Source organism: Lissotriton vulgaris, chromosome 2_1, assembly GCF_964263255.1.
Source record: "Lissotriton vulgaris chromosome 2_1, aLisVul1.2, whole genome shotgun sequence".
Taxonomy (NCBI): Eukaryota; Metazoa; Chordata; class Amphibia; order Caudata; family Salamandridae; genus Lissotriton; species Lissotriton vulgaris.
Window position 1 is genome coordinate 88,932,492 of NC_141687.1, and position 24,924 is coordinate 88,957,415.

General features: G+C 44.7%; 1 protein-coding gene across 1 annotated transcript in view; it reads right to left on the bottom strand.

The window, feature by feature from the left end:
* SGSM2 (small G protein signaling modulator 2) overlaps positions 1 to 24,924 on the bottom strand; it is a 986,511-nt gene that overhangs the window by 706,441 nt on the left and 255,146 nt on the right. Inside the window, exon 2 of the mRNA XM_086954507.1 lies at positions 16,297 to 16,372. Coding sequence (XP_086810633.1) covers positions 16,297 to 16,372 — 76 coding nt within the window. The remainder of the gene's footprint in view (positions 1 to 16,296; positions 16,373 to 24,924) is intronic.

Consider the following 24,924-nt stretch of genomic DNA (forward strand, 5'->3'; position numbering starts at 1 on the left):
TTTACATGTCAGACAGGCCAGCATGGTAACCATGCTGGAAACCATACATCGTAATCTCAAGGACGGAAAGGCCCCATTTTGAGATTAGTGGCCGGCTTCCGACTGGCTGACAGGCTCCTGGAGCCCACCGGAAGCCAACAGGAATGACCAGCCGGTTTACTTTCTGACCGCCTAGATCCTAACTAGGCGGTCAGAAAGTAAACCGAGCGGCCCATTACGATGCAACCTGTAGAGGCCACATCATAATCGGCCCCTAATTGTCCAATGCTGTGTCGGGGAACCAAAAGTTAAAAAAATAATAGAACGTTGTGGTAGTGTTTCTTGGTATGTATAACCAGAGACCTTTATCAATTCAAGTATGATGAGTAATTTAGAGAATTGATGTGTACACTGCCATCAATATATGAGGTCATGAGGAGTATGATGTTTTGTAAATGCCACAATATCCCTGTAAATTGGGTTAGCTGTGTGGTGTTCGTTGGGTGTATGAAATTAAATGAAATACCAGCATTTGTAAAGCACATAGCTACCTCCGGAGAGGTGTTCCCGCGGCTGGGGGCCGTCAGGAAGATTAGGCGAGTACTGCCCAGAGTCACATGGTGCTGGGCTAACCTCCCGCTGGCGCTGGGGATCAAACTGTGAACCCCGTGGTTCAAAGTCAGGCACCCTGCCACTGCGTCACACCTCTTAACCCTCTAGTGTAGAGGTCATGTCCTGGTACCAGTTGTCTGTACCACAAGCTTTCCTGGTACAGAAAGAGCAATATGAGCGGTTCTGCTACCGACCAGAAGGATTCGTTCATCAAATTATACTTCAGGTTGACCAAATTATGCGGCAAGGAAAAGTCAAATTATACGTGTTATGGCAGGATTATGTTCTTTGGATCGGAAAAGCTGTTTCGCTAAACTAGGTACCGATCAGAGCTTCTGTAAAAGTCATATTATTTATTTTAGTAATATGTCTCCTAGGAAAACACATGAGCGTCAGGTCTGACGGGTTATGCATCCATTTTCATAGAGACAGGGCCCTGACTCTGGGCAGGGCTGGATGTAACAGCCATTGTGACTACGTGAAGGAGCTAATGTTGCAACACAACTGCTTTAATTTTCTAAAAAGCTTATAAACAGAACCACTGGAATTATGCAGCAGGGGAGCACCAAATTATACGTCAGGTTGACAAATTTATCCATCAAAAAAAGTTAAATTATGCAGCACAATGCGGCACATTTTTTGATGGTATTGCTTCATTATTTTATAATTTGTACACATGGTAATGCTGTTTGGGCAAATATTTAAATTTATTAGTACCAATTTGGCAACAAAATACAGAAATAAGAAACTAAAAGGTGACCAGTTAACCTTGGCGATGGACCTTTCACTGCATGCAAAAATATGCGCCACATTTTAGCAACCTTTGATCTGTTTGAGATAGAAGCAAACATTGTTTGTTAAATTCTGTAGATTATACATCAGATGATGGATTATGTGGCAAATGCGGCAAATGTATAAATATCCGGAAAGAAGCCACGGCAGCAGAATCGCATAATTGCAGCGGCCCTGCTTATAAACAAAGTTGTTTGTGGGCAACAGAAAGGATAACACACGCTGCACCAAAGTGAGCGAAGAGGAGCTGTTTCATGCTGCAGGGAGCTGTGCCAGAGCCCAGATGGGGAGGTGTTAACCACGTGTGTGTTGTTTTCCACCAGCTGCGAGCACAGTCTAAGCTGTGGCTCAGAGGCCCCGAGAGGAAAGAATCCATTTCAGAGCCGCATGTCCGAGGTGCGGAAGAATACATGAACAGAGTCCAGTGAACCCTGTCCTTCGGCTTCTGCAGCCGCAGACTCTACCAGGCGGATCAGTCAGAAGGGCAACAATTTAGATCATAATGCTTATGAACTGTGCATTGACCTGCCACGCCAAGCGCCTCATAGCTCTGAGGGGTCACAGGTGCATGGTTTAGTCACATGAAGTATGAAGTGCAACCTGGAACTTTCACTTGCTCAGCCATGAAGAGCAGGGGGCAGCTCTGCATCTGAGCTGTGTGACCAATTCACTGTTTTGTGCAGAAGTAAAATAACAGTTCCCCTTTTACAATAAACTGAACGTAATCGCTGGATTTAGCTTACAAAACATTATCTACCTCTGTATGTGTAAATCTGATTGGTGGATATAAAGTCTTACTCCAGCCACAGCATCGCTGCAGGAATTTCAAACGGACCCAACAAATTACCAAAGTCGAAAGCACATCTGTATGCCAGGAGGCTTCAGAACTATGGGCCCGATTCACAGAACTAACTTAAGACAAAATCCTAAACTTACTACTTTTGGTATTCACAGAAGTTAGGATTTTGTCTTAAGTTTGTCTTAAGTTTGTCTTAAAACAGACTTAAGACAGACTTAATACAGAATCCTAACTTAAGTCTGTCTTAAGTCTATCTTAAAACAAAATTCTAACTTCTGTGAATACCAAAAGTAGTAAGTTTAGGATTTTGTCTTAAGTTAGTTCTGTGAATCGGGCCCTATGAATATTTTTCTTATAATAATTTCAGGATTTGACAGATTTCTTTCTCCAGAGGCAGTTGCCTAACCGACAACAGCAGCACCAATGCGTTGAAACATTTCTTATACATTGGATAGGTCACCCCCGCTCACCCAGTGAGCACAGCTGCCTCTCTGTGTCCCTGACGTTGCCCCATTGGCATACAGAGACGTTCAAGGTTGATCCTCTCAGTGGCCACCTTTACTCAACCTGTAGATGTACCCACTGGCTGCCAATTCCTGAAGTTCAGTGTAGGTTTTAGGAAAACTTGGGGATATCTGGACTTTGACCTTTGCCCCTCAAATAAGGCATCTGTCCTGTGCCACTGGAGGAAGTGATAGCCAAGAGTTATCTACTCAGATTATATCTACACCAGGGCCTATTTGAAAACAATGACAGACACATTTGTCCACTGCAGTTTCATGTCATTGCACCGGGATTTTTTGAATTAATGGACATTTGGCATACAAGGAAGTATTATGTTGTTGATGAAAAATGGGCTTTGTATTATTTCTTTAAAAGAGCTATCTTGTACCATACCAGGAAGCATTCCTAGGCTAGGCTATGTTGCACATATCTATATAAATGCCATACACAAGGTATTAGAGTTCTAGTATGTACATATGAATTGCTAAATAAAAGGAACAGAATAACATTAATGTTATAGAAAATATACATTGTCTTTCAATAGAGAATGCACAGTGACGACCTTTGAGGCAGTTATTCAAAATATAGGAAGGAGTGCTAGAATGTATATATATTTGAGGTACTCATTCTTTGTATGTTTAGTTTTCAAGAATTACCAGTTTGACGTCAAAGTCCAGAGAGATGGTCACATCGAGGTATTGTTAAGGTACATCCATTCCCTACTGCAGTTAAGTCTTGAAACACCCTGCGACGCCCTTAACCCCTTGCATGCTTGTGACGGAACCGTTCCGTCACAAGCCTCAGGTGAGCTGTGCTTGTGACGGAACGTTCCGTCACGGCCCGCTCGCCGCACCTGCGCGGCGCGAATTCCGCGCCCACCGCTGAGGTTTTAATGGGCGGGCGGGTTCGTGACGGAACTGTTCCGTCACAAGCACAGCTCACCCGCGAGCCGTGACGGAGCGGTTCCGTCACAAGCACGGAACCGCCGCGCGGCCGCCCCACCCCCTTAGCGCTGCGGCGGAATAGCCGCCGCAGCGAAGGGGTTAATCAACGGAAGTGACACGTCAGAGGTGTGGAGTCGAGTGTCTCTGTGATCTCTCTTATCTCATTCCACTTTCCCAGCTACGACCACTGACTCTCAGATTGCTCTCTCGGTGGTCCTTGGTGGAGATAGAGAGAGGCGGGGAAATTAACTGCTCCCATTGGATTCCTGCATCCTGACAACTAAAAGGGAAGGAGATACCATCATAGGGGAGGGCCCTTTCCCAAACAAAAAGAGAGGTGGACCTGTAATAGATGTAAAGGGGAGGGGCTCCAGGGATAGGCTCCAATTAAAAGAACAACGGGGAGGAGCCAGACAATGACAGAAAGATTCACAAGTGCTTTGTATGAAAGTGTCACCAAAAAGGAGCACAGAGGGAAAACAGAAACGGGTTGCCCTCCACTCATATATTCATCAATACAACAATGACCCAGTTCCTTAAGGCAATTATCCTAGTATTCAAACGTATACCGCGTCTTGCAATTTTACAAAATTCTTCCCTATTTTTTATATACATTTGGGGTAGAGCGTATCACGTTGACTTGCCGACTTCATAAAAAACCACCACTCCTAGTTGAGACAGTCTGAATGCATGCACAAAGGAACTGACATATACATATAATATATCCAGAACCATTCACAATGTGATAATGTGTAAAAAAAAGTGTGTTTAGGCAAAATGACCCCTCAGGGGCGAACCACCATCGGGATATCTGATAGGTACTCACCAGATAAGCCCTGTTATCATCATCGGTGGTCATTAAGCCAAAAAAAAAAAATAATAGATATCTCGATGGTGGTTCGCCCGTGAGGGGTCATTTTGCCTACACACACTTTTTTTTTGCACATTATCACATTGTGAATGGTTCTGGATATATTATATGTATATGTCAGTTCCTTTGTGCATGCATTCAGACTGTCTCAACTAGGAGTGGTGTTTTTTTATGAAGTCGGCAAGTCAACGTGATACGCTCTACCCCAAATATATATAAAAAGTAGGGCAGAATTTTGTAAAATTGCAAATCGGGGTATACGTTTGAATACTAGGATAATTGCCTTAAGGAACTGGGTCTTTGTATGAAAGTAACAAAGGGGAGAGGATCCTGTCATGTAAACAAAAGGGAAGATCTTGTGATGTGCCCAGAGGGGAGGGGCTTCAATGATAGGCACAATTGGGAGAGTCTGATGATAGATACAAAGGGGAGGGGTCCGATGATAGATACAAAGGGGAGGGGTCCAATTATAGATACAAAGGGGAGGGGTCCGATGATAGATACAAAGGGGAGGAGTTGATGATAGATACAAATGGGAGGGGTCCGATGATAGATACAAAGGGGAGGGGTACGATGATAGATACAAAGGGGAGGAGTTGATGATAGACACATAGAGGAGGGGTTCGATGATAGACATAAAGGGGAGGGGTCCGATGATAGATACAAAGGGGAGGTGTCCAATGATAGACACAAATGGGAATGATCTGATGACAGATACAAAGGGGAGGGGTCCGATGATAGATACAAAGGGGAGGAGTTTATGATAGACTCAAAGGGGAGGCATCCGATGATAGATACAAAGAGGAGGGGCCCAATGATAGATACAAAGGGGGGGTGCGATGATAGATACAAAGGGGAGGTGTCTGATGATAGATACAAAGGGGAGGAGTTGATTGACACAAAGGGAAGGGGCCGATGATCGATACAAAGGGGAGGGGTTATTGATAGACACAAAGAGGAGAGATTCCTGTGAATGACACAAAGAGAAGCGGCTTTGTGTAAGAGGCAAAAAAGATGGGGAGCCACCCATCCTGTGAGGGCCACAAATGAGGAGAGCCCCCACACTGGATCCTGTGACATCATTTTGGGCGGCGGTGAAATCCCTGGGAGCACGCAGGGGACTCTAAGAATTACAGATACTAAGCAGTGGCAGCTCCTGGAACCATGTTGAGAGAATCAATAGTCAATTATGTCCCAGCAATGAATTACCAGGTATTACGGTCAAAATCAATTACCATCAAAATGACTTTAACCTCATTTTGCTGCCAATATTTTAATTCTTTTCTGTTGTTTTACTCGAGGGCTGCAGTCTTGGTAGGGTGCAATTAAAGTGGAATCAAGATGAATCGCTCCAGCCTGACACACCACATTTATATCAGGGAAAGCCGGAGAATTTCCAGATTTATTAAAAAGACTGTGCTCACGAGCTGTTTTTTGGCAATAACAGAGCAGGAGAGCTAGCTCAGAGGGTTAATGCATCCACTCCAATATCCATGTGTACCTTCCCTACAGAGTAAGTGAATAGTGGAAAACAGTGAGTAGCCCACTGAGATGTATGTTATTGTAGTGAGAATAAATGTGGCCTGGGTGCACCCTCCTATTGATACCTATAGGAGGCACGCTGAACATGGCCTGATGGGGTGGGATCACTAATAGGCGTCCCCTTGCAAAATCAAAGTGATCTGAGGGTCTGCGCACTCTGTGTGAGAGTAACCGGCTCGGTGGGTGATTGAATTGGTTCTGGATGCTGCATGTTACTTCAAGTCTTCCTGGGTCAGAGCCTTCTTGAAGGCGATGGAAGTGAGGTAGACACCAATGAGTGGACACCAATAGCGAGGCCGATGCTCTGTGCTCTGCATGGTTTTTACAGAGCTCGCTTCTCTTCATGGGGCTGTGATTACCTTCAGAGGTTAATGGTGCTCCATGGCCAACAGCTTTGGAGGAGCACGTGCCGGGGAGATAGACTAAGCTGAGCTCTTCATCAGACTAGAACTAATGTAGTGTAATTCCTATATCCCTAATAGGCTCTGCGCATTGGAATAATATACACTATAGATTTGACATAGGACTGAGGTCAGTATGTCTCTATCGAGTACATTAAACGTAATTGTGTGTGCCAGCTAACTCAGAGGTCACTAGAAACGTTCTCGAATAAGCAAGAAGGGATTAGTCTCTGACAACCGCATAAACATGACAACTTTGCTTCCCTTAGAGTCGGAACAATATCTTCAGAGTCGTGGAAACAATAGATAACTATTTCACTCAGTCAATTGTGCATGCTTCGTTTCTACAGAGTTGCATAAAAATAGAGAGACGGTGTTTCAATAAAAAGGGTTTATTGAACAGTCTTCTTTCTCATGCAAGAGATATGAACTTCTACAATCATTAGACAGAATGCGAAGTATAATGCATACAGCGTAAACCGTAATATAAAATAAAACTGTAATAGCATTGTCTGTTGCTATGACATATAAAAAAATACATACATAAATATCACAGGCTGAAGTACTCAACTTGTGCTTCTAAAATGCACCTACCCCAGTGTACCTAACCTAGGTCTAGTACGAAGGAAGAAGTAGGTGCTGTCTTAGCTATAGTTTAGTTTTGCCAAGAATTGCCTAAGGTTTCTCTAGGGTCTAATCAGCTCCATACCTTACAATGAGAGAGGTTGGTATCTCTTTCCCGGGACTCGATTTCCCAACACCCCGCAAGGGGAGTCAGAAACACTGGAGCTGGATTCTCGGCAGGAGGATAACAGCTTCTAGTCAGTGCGCCAGCTTGGCAGTTGGCTTCCTTTGGCACTTGCTGTAGCGAGTAGCGTCGTGCAAGTAGGTAATCGAACTGCACCAAACCACACCGTGCTTTGCCATAGCAAGTGAAGATATATTTATACCTTGAAGGTGTTTAGGAATGCCAGTATTGACGTAAAAGTCGGGCATATGAATGTCATGAATGAACCCCTAAGGAATAGATGTTCATGCATAATAAATGAGTTCTTGGAGAAATCAATATCCAAGCAAGGGGAAGTCCCTAACGGCTTAAGAGTCTGGTTTTCCAAGAAGTCGTTGTGACGTAGATGAACTGATGTAAGTAGCCATACCTGTATTTGGGTAGCATGGGCTATGCCCACATACGGATGGATTTATATGCCTATATAAGGGCAATGTGAACTGTACCTATATAAGGGCATGAATCAGGAAATTCACATGGAATCTAAAATTGAACACAACACTAGTTGGCAGTTTTCACCAGGCTGGTTCAGCAGGTTTGCAATTCCATACTGGGGTTTGCTATATTGTTTATTCACCCAAATTCACTTTAACAGGGCAAGGAGCTGGCGGCAGTTTAAGGAACCATCAGACTGCCACCTTATAACAATGCACAGTGCAAGGCTTTCGCCAATGTCAGCATGGACGTCCCTGAGAGGACCCGGCTTGGCAGATCAGGCTGGACTGTTCCTATTGGAGAAGGCTGGTTTGCTTGTGGCTGGGACTAATCTGAGGTGGCACTGTGGGCAAAAAAATGATGGACTGATATGCAGCGAGAGTCATGACCAGTGGCTGAGATTAATTCAAGTATCTCACCCATCACTTTTTTGTTTCCGCCAGTAAGTACTTCCCAGCCCGCTCATTCCTCTTTTGCCACCTACAAATCCGACCTGAAGAAGCTGCTTCTGCAAACGTTATGACTTCTCCATCTTTTTAAACTCAACAACCTCCAGCACTTGTACAACTTGGCAACGTGGATCCATCCATTGGCCAGGCAAACGGCATGAGTGGAATGTGGTCTACCCAGCTGCACCTGGCGGTATATTCAGAAGATGTCCTTCCCGGCTCTCAAAACTGGTCTGCAGACCAAGAGGATACTGGTGCAAGTGAGAACTCTTCTACTGAATCTTGTTCAGGGTACCAGAGGTTAGATCTTTCCTAAAACTGCTACCAGATTAGTGAGCACATCCTGGCATTTTTATTGGAACAATTTGTAAGTTAATGGGTGCGTTTTCAAGGACGCGGGGTGCCACTGAGTAGACTCTCTGCTACATTTTCATCAGTGTGATATTCCCGAATCATGGGAGGTCTTTGTTCACCTGCTCTGCTAGACCAGAGGCGTGCTCTGCTGTGAGCCAGACGACGGGCAGCCCCACCTGATTGGTCAATGGTCTGCTGCAGGGTCCAAGATGACACAAGGCTCTCGCATCCTGAGATGTTTGAACCCAACTGGTTCTTCACAGAAGGCCACTGCATTCGTCAAGGCAAAATTTATTTTATGGGGCTGTAGAAACATAACATGTAATTTATTATAAAAACCTAATTCTGAAAATAATCAACAAATTCTCATTTTGATGCAGGTATTCTAAGAAAGTATCTTTTCAACGACCACAAATGGGACACATCTGAGTTATTACCAAAGATATACTTAAGGAATGGGTGTGCAAACAATCTGGGTGTTCAATTTGCACACCAACTCTTGTGAAATGGGAATGTAATTTGCAATGCAATTTATGCACGAATATGTCGCATGCCAAGTGGACTATTTGTAGGGCCTCGTAAACACACCTGCCTAATGAAAATTAATAAGGAAGACTGCAAATTCCAACCCTCTGTGATTAACTGTGAAAGCAAGGACGTAGGCCTGAAGGCACAGCAGCCTTCGTCCGTAGATTTGCGTTCCCATATGGGAAACAATTTGTAAAGCAGCCTGTGAGGACATCTCTGGGCTTGGTCTCACAGTCGTAACACGGTGTGAAGTGGCTATTCACACCTTTTTCTTTATCCATTGGAGAGCTTTCTGGACACACTGGCTCCAAAAGCCAAAGGGGGTTTGTGCCGGGTACTTCTTGGTAAAGTATGAACAGTCTACTGAGCAGCAGGAGGTGGGGGATATTTGCAAAGGGGATTTCTTATTTGCAGGAGTCACTGCTGCCATCTTGGTTTGGGCAGGATTCATATCCGCCATCTTGGTTTGGGCACAATAGAGCTCCTGAGACTTATTGGACATGAAACCAAGCATCACAGTCTTTTGATTATCTCCTCAGCGATGGCTCCTCTGTTAAGGCGGAGGAATGTCGCCCCTCCTGCTGCGAGCACAGCAGGTCACACAGAATAATAAAATGGTCATTACCTGACCATTTTAACCATATAAGTGTGATGGTTGGAGCGGGCAGTTTCCTGCGTATTACAGGATGACTGCTTCAAGTGTGCATGACCGATTGGCTGGATGCCTGCAGCCAGCCTATCTGTTATGCGCACTTCAGAGCTGGCAAACCCAGTGCTGTAAAACAGAAGAGCACAGGCCCCCAGCCTGAAAGTGAGTACTGGGTTAGCGTGCTCCAACCAATTAGCAGGTCAAGGGTTAGCTGGATTCGGAAGCAGGAAATAAACCACCTTTCTTTCCTGCTTGTCGTCATCGGGAAGGGCAACAGGCAACATATCGGTGAGTTTTATGGCGCGCCGTACCTCACCAATTTTTAAAGTTGCTAGCTGCCTCTGTACCTGCTGTGAGGTGAAAGGAAGCATGGGCACATTAAGGACAGATAGGGATTGGTGACAGGGACCGGGGTATCAACCAATGGCCCTGGTGCATGGGGAGCCAAAGGCCACCAAAGTCAACCTCTTTGCAAAATTGTTTCGCAGGTTTTCTTTCCTCCTTCCCAGTTGTTGACCCAGTTTTATGTTAGATTAGCAGGCACAAAAATTGAGCCGCACAAAAATCTTGGCCAGAACATCCACTACCAAAATATCGTCACGTTACGAATATATCGGTAATTATGGATTGACCAGTCTTTTTTTTTAACAAACTTTATTGAGTTTTACTTGAGGTTGTAGGCATAACTAATGCAACATAATTCCCATTAATCAGGATTTTTAGCTGACAAGTTCACCAATACATTTAATTCGGCTCGACATCTATGTAGATAATGCTATATATAACGTCAAGGTACATATATGGGAGTCAAGAACAGTAAATCAATATTTAATACCCATGTACCTTCACAATACTTTGGTAGTCGATATTCTGGGTACAATATCTTTGTAACACGATACTTAGAACTTGATGTTCTGGTACTACGCCTGTTGAGTCATGCCTATATGCTATAGAATTCGTCATGTACATTTTACTCAGTAGTAGAAACATAACCAGGCGCGCAATACCCATTGGGCTCTCCGGGCTTCAGCCCTCCCTCCCCCTTCGTGTGTGTCAGCCCGGGCTGACACAGCTTTGCGGGCTGGCGACCCTCTAATTACAGCCACACCCGAGGACTTCACAGGTCTTCAAAAGACCATTTACTTGTTAATGAGGCTTTTGTTGTGTTTTCACCCCTTCTCGGAGCCACTCTGCCTATGGATATGACTGGAAGAATCAGCCCCCCCACCCCCCCAAGTTTGGCTCTAGTTGCCCGCCTGAACATAACCATGGCCGGCAGGCTGCACAGGAAATGACGTGCACTTGTTGGAAAGGACCCGCCCTCTCCAGGCCCGGCATCTTTAATCGAACGCCTAATTGGCTGCTTCGAATGTCTCTGCCACAAATCAGCTGGAGACCACAACGAAGGCCTGTCATACAGAGAGCAGTTTGTATGCAGCTTGCATTCCTCTCTGCTGCTTCTAATGCCATGCATCAAAGGATACTGATTTTCCCTGTCAAAATCAAAAACAGCCTCTCAGGGGCAAATCTATATTCAGACGATTGTATCGGCTTAAAGGGCTGCTCGGAGAGCCTCTAATGGCTTAATCTTGGGTTCACAAGTTCTCAGTCACACGGTAAATCATTTAAATCTCAGAGGAGGAAAAAATAAAACATGCAACTAAGATTTAACAAAGAGGGGTGACGCGTTCAGACGAACACACTGAAAGAAAGCAGCAGCCAACCAAACACATTCACAGATTCAAAGAAGCAAACAGCCAGATACACATGCTTGAAGAGAGGGTGATACGTAAAACACACACACACACACCCACCCACACACGCACGCACACACACACACACAAACACCCACACACACACACACACACACACACACACATGTGCAGGTAGGCAGCAAATCACAAACACAAGCAACAGCTAAAACGCACCCACACCCCCCACCATACACACAGACATACACGACAACACCCCGCACCCAGGATGCTTCTACCCATAAACAGGAGGAGGAATATAGCCACAAACATACAAAATGAATACATACAAATATGGAGGTGACAACCAACAAAACACGCACAGTCAATCTGGCATATAGTTAAACACCTAAACATACAACATAGAGGAAGCCACGACACATACATATTCAACGCATCATTAGGGGCAGGAAGCGCTATATCAATGCAATTTAAACATAGAAACACACATTCACGCCCATAAAGCCCAAACTTTACATATGCATGAAAGCTACAGGTCAGCAACACATGCATGGGGGCAAGCCACCCAAGCATGCACACACAGAGGGTGGCAGCCAGCCAAATATATATATTTTTTTATGTAAAAGGCAAGTCAAAAACATATATAAAGGAAAGTAGTCAGCCAAACACACACAGTAAACAAACGTGCATGGAGGCTTTTTTCCAGACTAGTACATACATAAATGGAGGTAGCTAACAAAACAAAGACACACTCACACAAAAGCAACACACACGTGCACTCAGAACACATGCACACACAGAACACAGCCAAACACAAACAGATTCAGATAGGTCGACAAAACCCATACACACAAACAGGAATGCAGTAAGCCAAAGACAAACATATTCGGGTAGTGGAAACTCGTGAGATTGAATGCTGCATAATGGTATATGCGGCATGAATGTGTCTAGTCTAGAAGTGCCACTTTTAGAAGTTGGCATATTCGTGTAATTTGTGTCTGGCGTGTGATTGGCTGGTGAGCCTGGTCCAGGAGTGCCTGGGCCTGCTTGTGGATTAATGGTCTGGTTTGAGGGTGACAGGGGCTGGGGAGACCCAGGAGGCTGTCTGAGTCAGCCCGTGGATGAAAGGCTGCATCTGCTGCCAGGGAAGTGGGAGGAGATGGCACCTGGGAGTGACCAGGGCTGTGCCTGCCTGACCACAATGCTGGCTCCACCTCCCGCTGGGCGACTGTCACCTCTGTCCCTGACACTGAAGAGAGTTCCCTATAACCAGTTCTAGCTGGTTCTCACACTGCCTGCACAAATACTTCAAAGACTTTTCTCTGTATAAGAAGGAGCTGTGTCCCCTTCCAATTTGTACTTTTTTTTGGACTTGAATCTGACAGGGGCGTGCTTCTGCTTGGGCCCAGGGGAATCCCTGGGCCCTGCCCAGCTCCTGGATGCCTGGAGGACTCCTGGGGGACCCCTCTGCCTTGCCTGGGCTGATGGGGGGACTTTGCTTTGCCCCCTGGGAATCTCTGGGACCTTTGCAGCATGGAGAAGCTGCATTTTCCTGCAGAAGTGCTTGACTTGCTATTTTAGCGCATGGAGCGCTTTAAATTTCCTTTAAGCGCTTGGGGAGCGCTTTTATTTGTTGAAGCCGGTGCCCACCCGACATTTGCCCCGCGGCCATGCCGCTAGTCTTAACTTTCTAAATTCACCTCGAGGAAGTCCAACCCTCGGTGAAGTGATTCCCCGCCTACCTGCCTAAGCGGGCCCGCTGCGCTGCCCGCAGCGACCCGGAAGTGGTTGGCCGGCCGGCCAATCCTGGCGTGATCGGCCGGAAGTCCCGCCCTGCAGCCCGGGGGAAGAAGAAGCATGGTGGCCGGTGAACAGGGCTCCTGTGTGCCGAGGGAGCCCTGCAGCGAGAGAGGAGACAAGCTGCCTCGGAGCCACGAAGGCTCCACCTCGAGTCCCGGTCCCGAGATGGGGGACCGGGTGAACGGCGACGCGGGCGCTTTTGTGAAGGCGGGGCTCCCATGAGGAGGGAGAGCCCCGCCATGCGCTACCGCCGCTGGCAGAAGAGGCAGTGCGGCGATGTCCCAGCGAGGCTCCTCTGAAGGAAGAGAAGCCCCGCCTGCTGCCCCCGAGGAGTCCCGCGATGGAGAGAAGCCCCGCCCGAGGCCCGGTAAGTTAGGGCTGGGCCGGGTAGTGTGGGGGGGGGGCAGTGCTGTTCGGCTTCACGAGGGAGCCTGTGGATTGTTTTGGTGCCGGTTTGGAGGCACTGAGTCAGGGCGGCCCCGGATGGTAGTGGGCTGCCCCACCGCGTTGACGAGTCTCTGAGGCTCGTGGGGGCATTTGGCTATGTTTAGCCCACGAAGGGCTCAGGAGGTACTTTCAGAGCCTCAAGGGCTCCTTGAGGAGCCGAGCTAGTGCGAAGCCCCAAGATGTTGGTGGGAGACAGGGCGGTCCCGGCTGGCAGTGGACCGCCCCAGCGTTGCACAGAGTCCGTGGCCTTAGGGGACACAAGTGTTTTAAGAGCCTGTGTGGCTCCAACGTTTGGGACCTGTGTGGTGTCCAGAGCCTGTGTGGCTCCCAGTTGGCGCAGCTCTGGTTCTAGGGGCTAGTGACAGCCCCTGTCGCAGTTTTTGTTGATTTCCAGGTGCCCAGCAATTAGTGGGCAGCTGCACCGTTTAGGCGTAATTGGAGAGAGAGTCCCTGTGTGGGACAGAGGTGGCACAGTGGAGCCAGGCCTGCTACAGCTGCGCAGCACTTAGTGCCAGCTGCAACGTTTAGGCCCTTGTGATTGTTCCCAGGTGCCCAGAAAGTAGTGGGCACCTGCTACGTTTAGGTTTTGCGCCAGTGGCGCACCCCTGACTGGCGCTGCATGGCAGCGCGCCCTGACATTCTGGACACAGGGCTCTTTAGTCCCTTTAGTGGATGGGGGCTGGTATGTGATTTTATTTAGGCGCAATGTTTTTATCTATGTGATGGTATTTGCCTAATGTGAGTTTTGCGCAATTGTATGGTTATTGCACCTCTGAATGTGTTTTCTTGCATCATGTGTTATTCCTGCACCTCTGAATGTTTTTAGGCATCATGTGATTTTTGCGCCATTGTATTGTTCTGGCACCTCTGAATGTTTTTAGGCATCATGTGTCTTTGTTTTCCCTGCGCTGCACCTCTGAATGTTTTAGGCATCATGTGTCTTCTTGCGCTGCACCTCTGAATGTATTTTATTGCATCATGTGCTTTGTTCTGAACACCGCTGAATGTGTAGGTTTATGCATCATGTGTTTCCCTTGTCTTACACCTCTGAATGTTTTTAGGCATCATGTGTTTTTCCTTTATTACTCCTCTGAATGTGTTTCATGCATCATGGGTAATGTGTTCTTGTTTATACCCCTAGGTGCTGTGTGATACTTAGGCAGTAGTTCTTTTTAGTACAGGTGGTCCTAGTGAGGTCCTGGTTCCTGTTACCAGAGGTTACTGGTTGTGTGCCACAGTTGCTAATTTATGCTACTATGATTTTTATTCTTTATTATTCTTTATTCTAGAAGTGCTATTTCTGATTCTGACAGTGGCCCACGTGGCCCAGTCTCCTGTGAATAATCCCTTGTGAATATTGCCCGTGCCAGTTGGCACCATGTATTTTGTGTGATACTATCTGATGTGTTTTTACAATACAAAAGTTATTTTATAATAACCTTGTGTGGAGTTCCTTTTGTGGTGTGCCTAGTATGTTGTTGCTGTTGTGTGCTGGCGCAAATGCTTTACACATTGCCTCCGAGTTTAGCCTTACTGCTTGTGCCAAGCTACCAGGGGGTGAGCAGGGTTTATCTTGGCGTGTGACTCCCTTGCCCTGACTAGAATGGTGGTTTATGCCTGGCGTTGGCGTCAGCCTTAACCTACCTGAAATAGCCAGTTCTAACAGAACTGAGTTACAGAACTACTTTATTAACTGTTGAGTCAGTCAAGTAGTCTTTGCATCCCTCCTCTAGTTCTAGTACTTTTCCTTTTCAGTTGAAACATTTCTGTTTCATTTGAATGTTATACTTTAATGCTTCCTTTTAAGGTACTAAGTTCCCTTGAGTCCTGCAGAATATAATGAAAACATACATAATCCACAGAGGCCAACTCTTGCCCAGTTCCCATCCTTACACTCTCTTCCCAGCCGAGCACACTTCCTTGCCCAACCAGCTATTGCCTCCTGAACTCCAGATAACGCGTGAACCGCGCTCTTCCCAAAACCCTCACCTGCCCCAGTCTACAGCTTAATTTGTGCCAGTGGTTGCAAGTGGTGGTTACCCAGTAGCACCGCTGGATTCATCTGATCCACAGCAAGAGAGGAGAAAAGTAGGGGGAAAGATGAAAGAAATATAGACAAAGAGGGCAAATGGAGAAAACACCCACCTAGTTTGAGATAAAGAGACAGGAAATCTCACCTGGCGATGGAGTGAGGCATGAGGTGCAATAAGCAAGAGGGAGCCTTGCTAGTCAGTAACATTATATTATAAATACAAAGCTAAAGTCACACACAGTTTTGTGCCTAGCTGCTGCACTAACCAGACACAGAGAAGCCCATCGTCCATAGCTTCCCATACATCTTCAATAAGTCTTTGTGCTTTGCTCATATTTACTTTGTTGGCAAACAGCTATTGAAGAACGGTATAAGTCACAATACAGAAAAAGCTATAGCATACTTTTAGTGCCAATGAGCTGTGCAGTAATGAAATCGCAAAGTGTGCTACATCAATACAATCAATACATAAAACTAAAGATGCAGGTTGGCTGCGGAGAGCCCTGGTCCTAAAAGCCGACAACACACATTCACTCTTCGCCTGCCATCATACTGCATTTTATATTCAGGCACCTTCAAACTATTGCATCATTTTCAGCGGTGAGTAATTTAATAGAAAGATTGGATGATGACTAACATTGTACGCAAGTCTCACTTACCGCACAAGGCGATGATGTGACTGCTGTCTTCATGAACAAACTTCCTAGTGACGGCTTCCTCCATTATCTGTTTGACCTAAAAAAAAGACAGGCAGGTTAGCTATTTTTAAATAATAAACATTGTCAGCCTGATAAGGACTGCAGAGAGATGGATGTCAGATACGGATGTTGGACTTCCTGTCTCTGCCTGCTGTACCATTACTTAGTATTCACCTTTGATTTTGCCTCTCTTCCCCCACCTCCTTCACAGCTGCATATGAGATCCACAGACTTTACCAACCATTGAGCAAACAATGTAATTATATTAAATAAACCTTCAAGATCCCAAGCCTTTTCATAATTTCCCTTGCTCTAGAACCACATCTTCACTCTAAGATATCAATTTCATTGACATAATTTAAGCCGAGGGGTATTTTGATGTCTCTATTATAGATCCATTTTCCCTCCTCTACGATATTTGTATTTCTAAATAATGAAATAATCTTTATCATATCTTCCCATTGCTAATCTCTGACAAACTATACACATTTAAAACTCTCACCACTAGGTAACTGCCAAGGTTCTTGCACCACTGTGATAAATGGCTCTGATCTGTTTTTATCTTTCTTGAAAAGTGGAGACAAGAATTGTAAAGGTGCGGTATTGCAAACCATTAGGAGAATATTAGGATTCCTTCCTTTGCTGTGTTAGCTCTATCTCCCTTATTCTGAAACCCATCATTGTTCCAGATTCCCCCCATTTCTGGATCACTCCTCACTCTCTATGACTCTTTAAGGGCATTAAGTGGGATTACCCAAAAACCAACTCCTATGTCAAATCCCATACAACCATATGCCCCTTCTTCTGCACCTTTAGTTAAAAACAAGTGTTTACTTTGTTGGAAATGGTGCCTGCAGGCAAATAATTTACCTTAAGGTTTAGGATTAATGTATGTATCATTTCAAATGAGTTCAATTATTAATAATAATGTACTAATAATAAGGTCTTCTTTTTTCTTCTTTATTTATTTCTAGAGCACACTGTAACCAAGCAGTATGCCCATGGTGAGCTGCAAACAGTAATTAAAGAACAGGAACAGACACATGAGACATATAGTAAAAGGGCAGTGAGCCTTTATCCCTTTTCTGAAGACCTTGTGATTAGTCATGAGTCAAGAAAAGCCTTTGCCAATTCCAGATTTGGAGCTCCACTTTTCAGGAATCTCTGTGCCCACAACGTGAGCACTAAAATCACATGTTTGGAATAGAGCCAATCCTGACCGAAGTACTGGCAGCAAGAATATCTAAAAGAAAGACTGTCCACTTTTTTAGTATATCTGATGGATTATGCAGAGCACCTTAAAATAGATCAAATACACAAAAGGTGATGGGAGGAATGCTTGTAAATAGTCTACGCACTAGCAATCGTTCGGCGTAGCATGCCAACCCATTGTTCTTTTGCCTTGATTTCACCCCAGATTAGATCCATCCATATTCAAATCAGTTATAGCCCTGCTCCCATGGGAACTGCTCAACCTGAACTGCCAGGCCAAGTTGTCTCTGTAGTAACCCATGACCAGTGAGCACAGAACTCATGTCTGGGCATGCCCTTGGCCACTTAACACATTGTATCAAACACACCTTAAAGTAGAACCTGTAACTGGAATTGTACCACCTTTGAAATATGGGCGATTGTTCAGAGGCAACATGCCAGACTGAGGCCTCTGTATTCCACCCCTTGACCCGCCAATATTAATGCATATCTATACTCCATAAAAGAAAACATTAAAGTTCCAATCATGGTAGTGTTGATATAGGGGTGGGGGTAGCTCCATCTGTCATAGTCCTGCCCCCACCACCAGGAGACAGCCAGATCTGAAAACAGACAGTGCCCTCTCAGCCTGACAGCAGCTTGCATTCCATAAGACTATTAACGTTTTCCAGGATGTAGTGGTTCTATAGTTTGCTATGCAACATATTACTGATTTATAGTACATACTGCAAAACGTTTTGCCTCTATGTATCTATGGGAGATCAGGTTGTGGGCGGGTGTTTATAACAACCCATGAGTCAGAGCTGTGAATTTCAGACTGAAACTTCTCACAGTGCACGTCAGTGGGACATGAAGGGGTTCTGAATACATGCTCACCCAATACTACACATCTCTGGAGAGTGCACAGAGCAATGGTAAGGTGTGCCATTTGTAATTGGGATTCCATGCGAAGGTGTGAAATATCACGGGGCAAAAGGTAAAGAAAGTGCTGTGCTTAAAGGGGGGGGGTATGTGGCAAGTGAGGGAAGTGAGGGAAAGGAAATGCAAGGAAGTACATGCAGGAGGGGAGTGGGGAAAAGAGGTAGCAGACGAGGAAAGAGATGAGGTGTGAGATATGCAGATGTGGGTTTAAGAAAGATATATGGAGAAAAGGGGTTTTTAAAGTGTAACTAAAAGACTGAAGAAGAAAATGGTGTGAAAGTACAAAAGAAGTGATTGAGAAACTCCAAATACCACTAGTCCTTCTAAAGACCTAAGTAATGTTTAATTCACAGTCATGTAAAATGTTTTGAACAAAAAAAACAAAGAAATTCATCAGTTATAGTTAGCACAGCACAGCACCCCCACCATCCACTGCTTATGACCTTACATATTACATCACACACTACATGTCCTATGACATCATTTATCTCACTCATGACATCTCAAATGACATCACTTATGACATAATTCAATGAGTGTTTTAATTTGTTGCACAGATTACATAGTGGTGGGTAAGTACCATATTATTTCTCTACCTAATTTTGTATAGTCTGTGGACCGCTGATGGGTGTGTTTACAATGCATGTGCTCCTAATGCATCATAGGTGTGTAGAGGTATTGAACATGGTATAAATCTTTGTATTGAAGAGTAACTCTGTGTGCACGTGATAGTTGACAAATTGAAAAATTGTGTTCAATATGTTCCACACAAGTATTTTGGCTCTGCAGAAAAGGTACCCAACAGGGCAAATATTCTATGTACTACATACTAAGTATTGTAAGCACCCGTGAGTTACTTACAGACTCATCTCAGCGTGGCAATTTCCATATAACATAGAAGACTGTGTACACCACAGGTACTAACCTATGGGCATGTGCTTTTTTGCTACAGAAAATGAGCTATCAGTAAAGTTTTCACCACAGACGAAGGATGACGGTAGTATGATCTTTAGCACTTTCAGATCTTGAATATTCTAAGTGAATAGCTTCTCTTTGGAATTTCTTTTGCATATATTTTAGACTGTTCTCTGTGGATACTTGTTGATACCTAATGGTGTGTATCTCATGAGAGTTTCACTGTCTGCAAACAATGTGGTACAGAGTAAACTTTCTTCATAGCATAAACACGGTTTACAGTACCAACTTTTCTACTCATATCAACTTCATTTTTCAATGTATGTTCAGTGATTGTGAGGTGGTTTGATACAGAAAAATGCTGTCCTTAGTACGGCATTAGTTTTGAAGCAGATATTGAGTATCTGGAGGAACAATGGGCCAGATATATGACCCAATATTGCATGCGCAAACAGGTTTGCGGCCATGTACTAACCCTATGTAGAGAGTCGCAATGAATTTGCGACTCGCTAAATAGGATTAGGGACTCACTATTTGGAAGAGGCGTTCCAAGGGCATCCCTTCCTAATAGCGAGTCTGAGCCCTATGTATGACTCTTTTGCAACCGCAATTGTGGTCGAAAAACAGTAAACTACTTTATTTAAACGCAGTCCCAGACATGGAGGTATACTGAGCCCAGCAGGCCACCTTACCTGGGAGGTCCAGCCATTCCCAATGGGATCGTAAATTGAGAGTGCCTCATTAATAATAATATTTATGAGGCATGCAATTTGCGACTCCACTGTGAATCGCAAACAGTGTCTCAGACACTGGTATACAGAGCATTTTGCAACTCGCAAATTTCGACTTGTAAATGAACGCAATTTGCGAGTCGCAAAATGCTATGGTCGAACATCTGGCGCTTGGTTTTGTCTGAACGGTTGTATACAGATCGAACACCACATGCAGCGGTGGTTACACTTCTCTTTGTGGTTGAAATTCATTTTGTACTAGGCTACCGATGAAGTGCATGGTTAAGGGCCATTGTTGCACATAACAAAAGTTTGTATATATGATGGCATTATTAATGCTTCATATTATCATGATCTATTTTGAACTTACTTTCAGACCTCTAAGGGCGTACTAATTTATAGAGAAATCTGCGCAAAAGAAGCATGGATGATGTCACCAGTGATGTCATCAATGATGTAATTTAAGATGTCATTTGTGGTGTCATAAATGATGTCATAGAACATGCCACGAGTGATGTAATTTTTGAGGTAATAAGCAGTGCATTGCAGGGGCGAAAATGATAGTTGGAAGATGAATTTCTGTGGCCTTTTGAGTTCAAAATGTTAATTTTGTCACTGACATATTCACGTAACTATAAATGTTACTTTAACCTTTGTTTTTTCTGTGTATTCCTAAGTGTTTTCTTACACAAAAACAATCTTTCCTTCAACACCTAGCTATGTTACTTTAAGCTTTATTTTTTTCAGTGAATTTCTAGTTTCTTAAACGTTCAGTAATATTTTATTACCAATATACACATGATAGGATTAATAAAGGATCTATCTGGTCTGCACACATCACTTCCAAGGGGAATGTGTATGTGAACAGAGTGCACGGTTTGCTGAAATCTCTGTATTGGCTGATGTCTGAGTGCAATAGGGTGTGATAAGAGAATATTGAAGTTATGGTTGTCCACGTTCTCTCTGTTCATCACTGTCACATGCAGACATCTTCTCACCAAGTTTAATAATATTTTAACAATAGATCCTCCAAGGGCTGTGTAGATATTTCGCCATCAGAGAGCTAATTATAAATGAGAAAAGGAGGGCTATTACTTCTTTCAATAATTTGTGCCTTGGTTATAACAAAACAAATCTCTTTTCATGGGTGTGTCATTATTCTCGTGAAAGGCTGATGAGCTGCTTAGAAGAAGTTTGCTAGATCATAAAATCATAAATTTCATCTTAGACTGTATACACTTGTCATTCTTGTGTGTCCACTGAGACATTTCCCCAAGGTCAGGTGATGGGTGTGAATAGTATGTCTCCCCCTCAGACTCCGGGGTCTGAGGGGCAGAGTAAGCACAGGTTGCGGTGGTACCGCTAAGGAGCAGGGACCGCTAAGGAGCAGGTGCAGCCCTCTCAGTACGCCCGAGGAGGCGTTTTAACGAAGACCACGAGGTACTTTTAAGGCCTCCTATAATTCGGAAAAGGTTTCCAAGAGTTTACCTAATGTATATGGTCACTTTCTCAACTTTTTTCATTTCCTCACCTATAGAAACCAGGTCCTGAAGAAAGCCAACCTGACCCCTTATGGGCAATTAGTGGCTGAAACATGTCGACCTTTTTATGAACATTTTCTAGTGCGGAAGCCCCCTAACTACAGCTTCCTACGCATGCCAAATTCCTTTAACAAGGTCTCTTTTCCAGCACTCATTAAGTTTACTTTAACTGGTCATAGAAGCATTTTTAGTATCTCTTTTCAACATCACTAATCAATACTGCACTAACCAGTGGTTGACCTCCAGGTGGAGGAAGCATACAATTTAACCCGATGATGATGCTGTCACGTCACTAACATTAAGGCGGAGAACCAAGATACACCGCCATTCGAGTCTTGGTACGTGAATGAGGGTTTTTTATCGGAACCGGAAACGATTAAATTACAAAACCCTGGTTACTCAGGACAAGTGATCCTTTACCCCATTGATCTTTTGATATTGAAACCAAGGAAGCTGAAAGGGTCACAGACATTTTCCTTCTCCCTCCTTTGTGATACAAAACGGAACTGTTTGAAGTGCACAACAACAGTACTTTATTAAATCATAACACATTAAAAATGACCAATACCTGCAGCCCAAGTCAATTTTATAGCTTCTAGGATCTGTATTTGTCTGAATTGTCACACATAAAGGTATGTGATGCCTGGTAGTTGTATTAGTACTGTCATTGGCAGGCGCACACGAGTGGTGCAAGCTGCAGTGGCCCGACAAGGTCGCTAACACTTATCTTTTTACAAATTAAGCACTGCATGTAATGTGATCCTACTAAGGGCTGGTGTGTTGAGTGCCCTCTCCCACAGCACCATGGCCTCGCCATCACCTCCCTCAGCTCTCTCCATCAACACAGTGGCCCTCACCTACTCTTCTGTTTCAGCTCCATGGCCTCACCTCTCCATCCACATTATCATCCTGACCTTCCCTTCTCATTGTTCACAGCACTGTGGTCATCATGGCCATCATCTTTCCATCTCTATCAGAACCTTGGCTGTCACCTCTCCCTCGCTGTCAGATCTTTAGCCTGTGCACTGCTTTTTCCTCAGGTCCATGTCTCCTCTTCTTACACCCTCCTCTTACCAACAGCACCTAGATCCTTTCCCTTCACTCCCCTTGGGCTCAGTGGCCAGGAGTATGTCCCTCTCTTCCCTTCTTTCTCAGCAGGATGGCCCTCTCTTCCCCTCATTCTCAGCAGTATGGCCTGCTCTTCCCCTCTTTCTCAGCAGTATGGCCCTATTCTTTTTCCACTTCATCAGCAGTATAGCACTTTCTTTCTCCTCTTTCTCAGCAGTAAGACCATCTCTTCCCCCTCTTCCTCAGCAGTATGGCCCTCTCTTCCCCTCTTCCTCAGGAGTAAGGCCCTCTCTTTCCCCTCACCTCCTGATATGTGAGCAAGGGTGTGTTGATTGTAAGAGTCCCTGTTGTTTATCACCAGTTATGCAGGGTGTCAGCATGTTATGAAAGATATGATCACCCCGGCTGATTAATTCAGATACACATAAAAGCCAGACAACTGCTAAGGGAATATAATGCAGCCAAGCTGTCATCTGCTACTGCTTACTTTCATAAAAATATATGACCATGTTGTAAAAATGGTTGAAATGGCTCCTGCCAGGCGCACTCATGGAAGAGAGATGGATGCTAGCCTCTACACGGTCACCATGGAGAGGGCAAGTCAAGCGGTGCAGGGCTGGGGGAGTGATAACGCGGTATGTTTGAAACTACCACCCCACTGTTGAGGCTTGCCAACTACACTACTGCTCTTCCAAAACTATGTAAACATAGTTCCAGGCAGATATATTCATACATACATACATGGAGTAGCCCTTTCTAGTGATAATGCTCCAAACACGCAAGGAGCTTGAATTAGTATTCCTTTATTCGAACCCCAGAAGAACAGGTCTAGCATCTACACCCCAGCCAGCAAAGAAGGCCCACAACATTCTAAACCCCACAATATGTAAACAGAATACAGAACATGTAAAGACTCTAGAGAACATAGAGAGCAGGTGCTGCAAATAAAGGTGGCCTTTGGTAGGCAGGCCAGGTAGGTTGTATGACGAAGTGTTATTGAAGAAGATAAGTCTTAGTGGCATATTATCAAGTCCCTTAACGCGGCGATATTTGCATCGCCCTATTATCAAGGCAGCGTTAAGTCAATTAACGTGGCTTAAAGCCCAATTAATTGACTTAACGCTGCCTTGGTAATAGGGCCCCTTTCACGAAAAACTCATAGTGAAAGGGGACGTGCAGTGGGTGTTGCGGTGGGCTTTCCACCGCAACAACCATTCACTTCGACGCTGCCACCTATTATCAAGAGAGGCGATAATAGGTGGCAGCGCCGAATTTAAGAACAGGAAAGACCTGTTCTTAAGGTGGCGAAATGAGGAGAAATGCTTAATTTCTCCTCGTTTTTGCTTTTCCCATGTGTGCTGCATTGTGCAGCACACATGGAAAAAGCAAAATGCCAAGGTTTCTTTACGTACAGGAAGGTGTCCCTTCCTGTACATAAACAAACCTTGTTTTAAAAATGCCAATTTGTAACTTACATGTGAGCTGCATGAAGCAAAACACACGTAAGTTACAAAATGGCATTTAAGCTTTGTTTATGTGCAGGAAGGAACACCTTCCTGTTCATAAACAAAGCTTCCCTGCCTGCGCTGGCGTTAAGTTGTAAAACTTATCGCCATCACAGGGGGAAACGCTAGGCTGCACCATATCCTTGGTAATATGATGCAGCCTAGCGTTTCCGAAGTGGCGACGAGAGGCGTTAAGCTTAGGCGGCTAACACCTCTCTTCGCCACTTTGTTGGTACTATGCCCCTTAGTTCCAGGTTACAAGTGATATATCAATGCCCCACCAGGAGCAGCATCCTGCTGCATCCTCCTGCACCGCCCACTCTCTCCAACAGACCAATCACAGGCCCCCCAACATTCCATGACCTCACACACACAGAGAGAAACACAGACACCCACTGGCTAAGCAGCAGGGAATAATAAAACTAGGGAGAGAATGCATTACACCTAAATTAAAATATAACACATTTCTCCCCCATAGAAAATAATTACCTTAAGTACCTTACTGAACAATACATTACAGGTGGTCCATAGCAAAATCTAATTAAAAAAAAAAAAAAAAAAAAGATTTGTTGAAATATTGGTTTAGGATGTGGCTGAAGCCATTTTTGTGTACTCAACCATATTTGTGACGGGGAGACTGCTTGCAGAGTGTGGTCGTAGGCGATGCCATATAGGCCCTGATTATGAGTTAGGCGT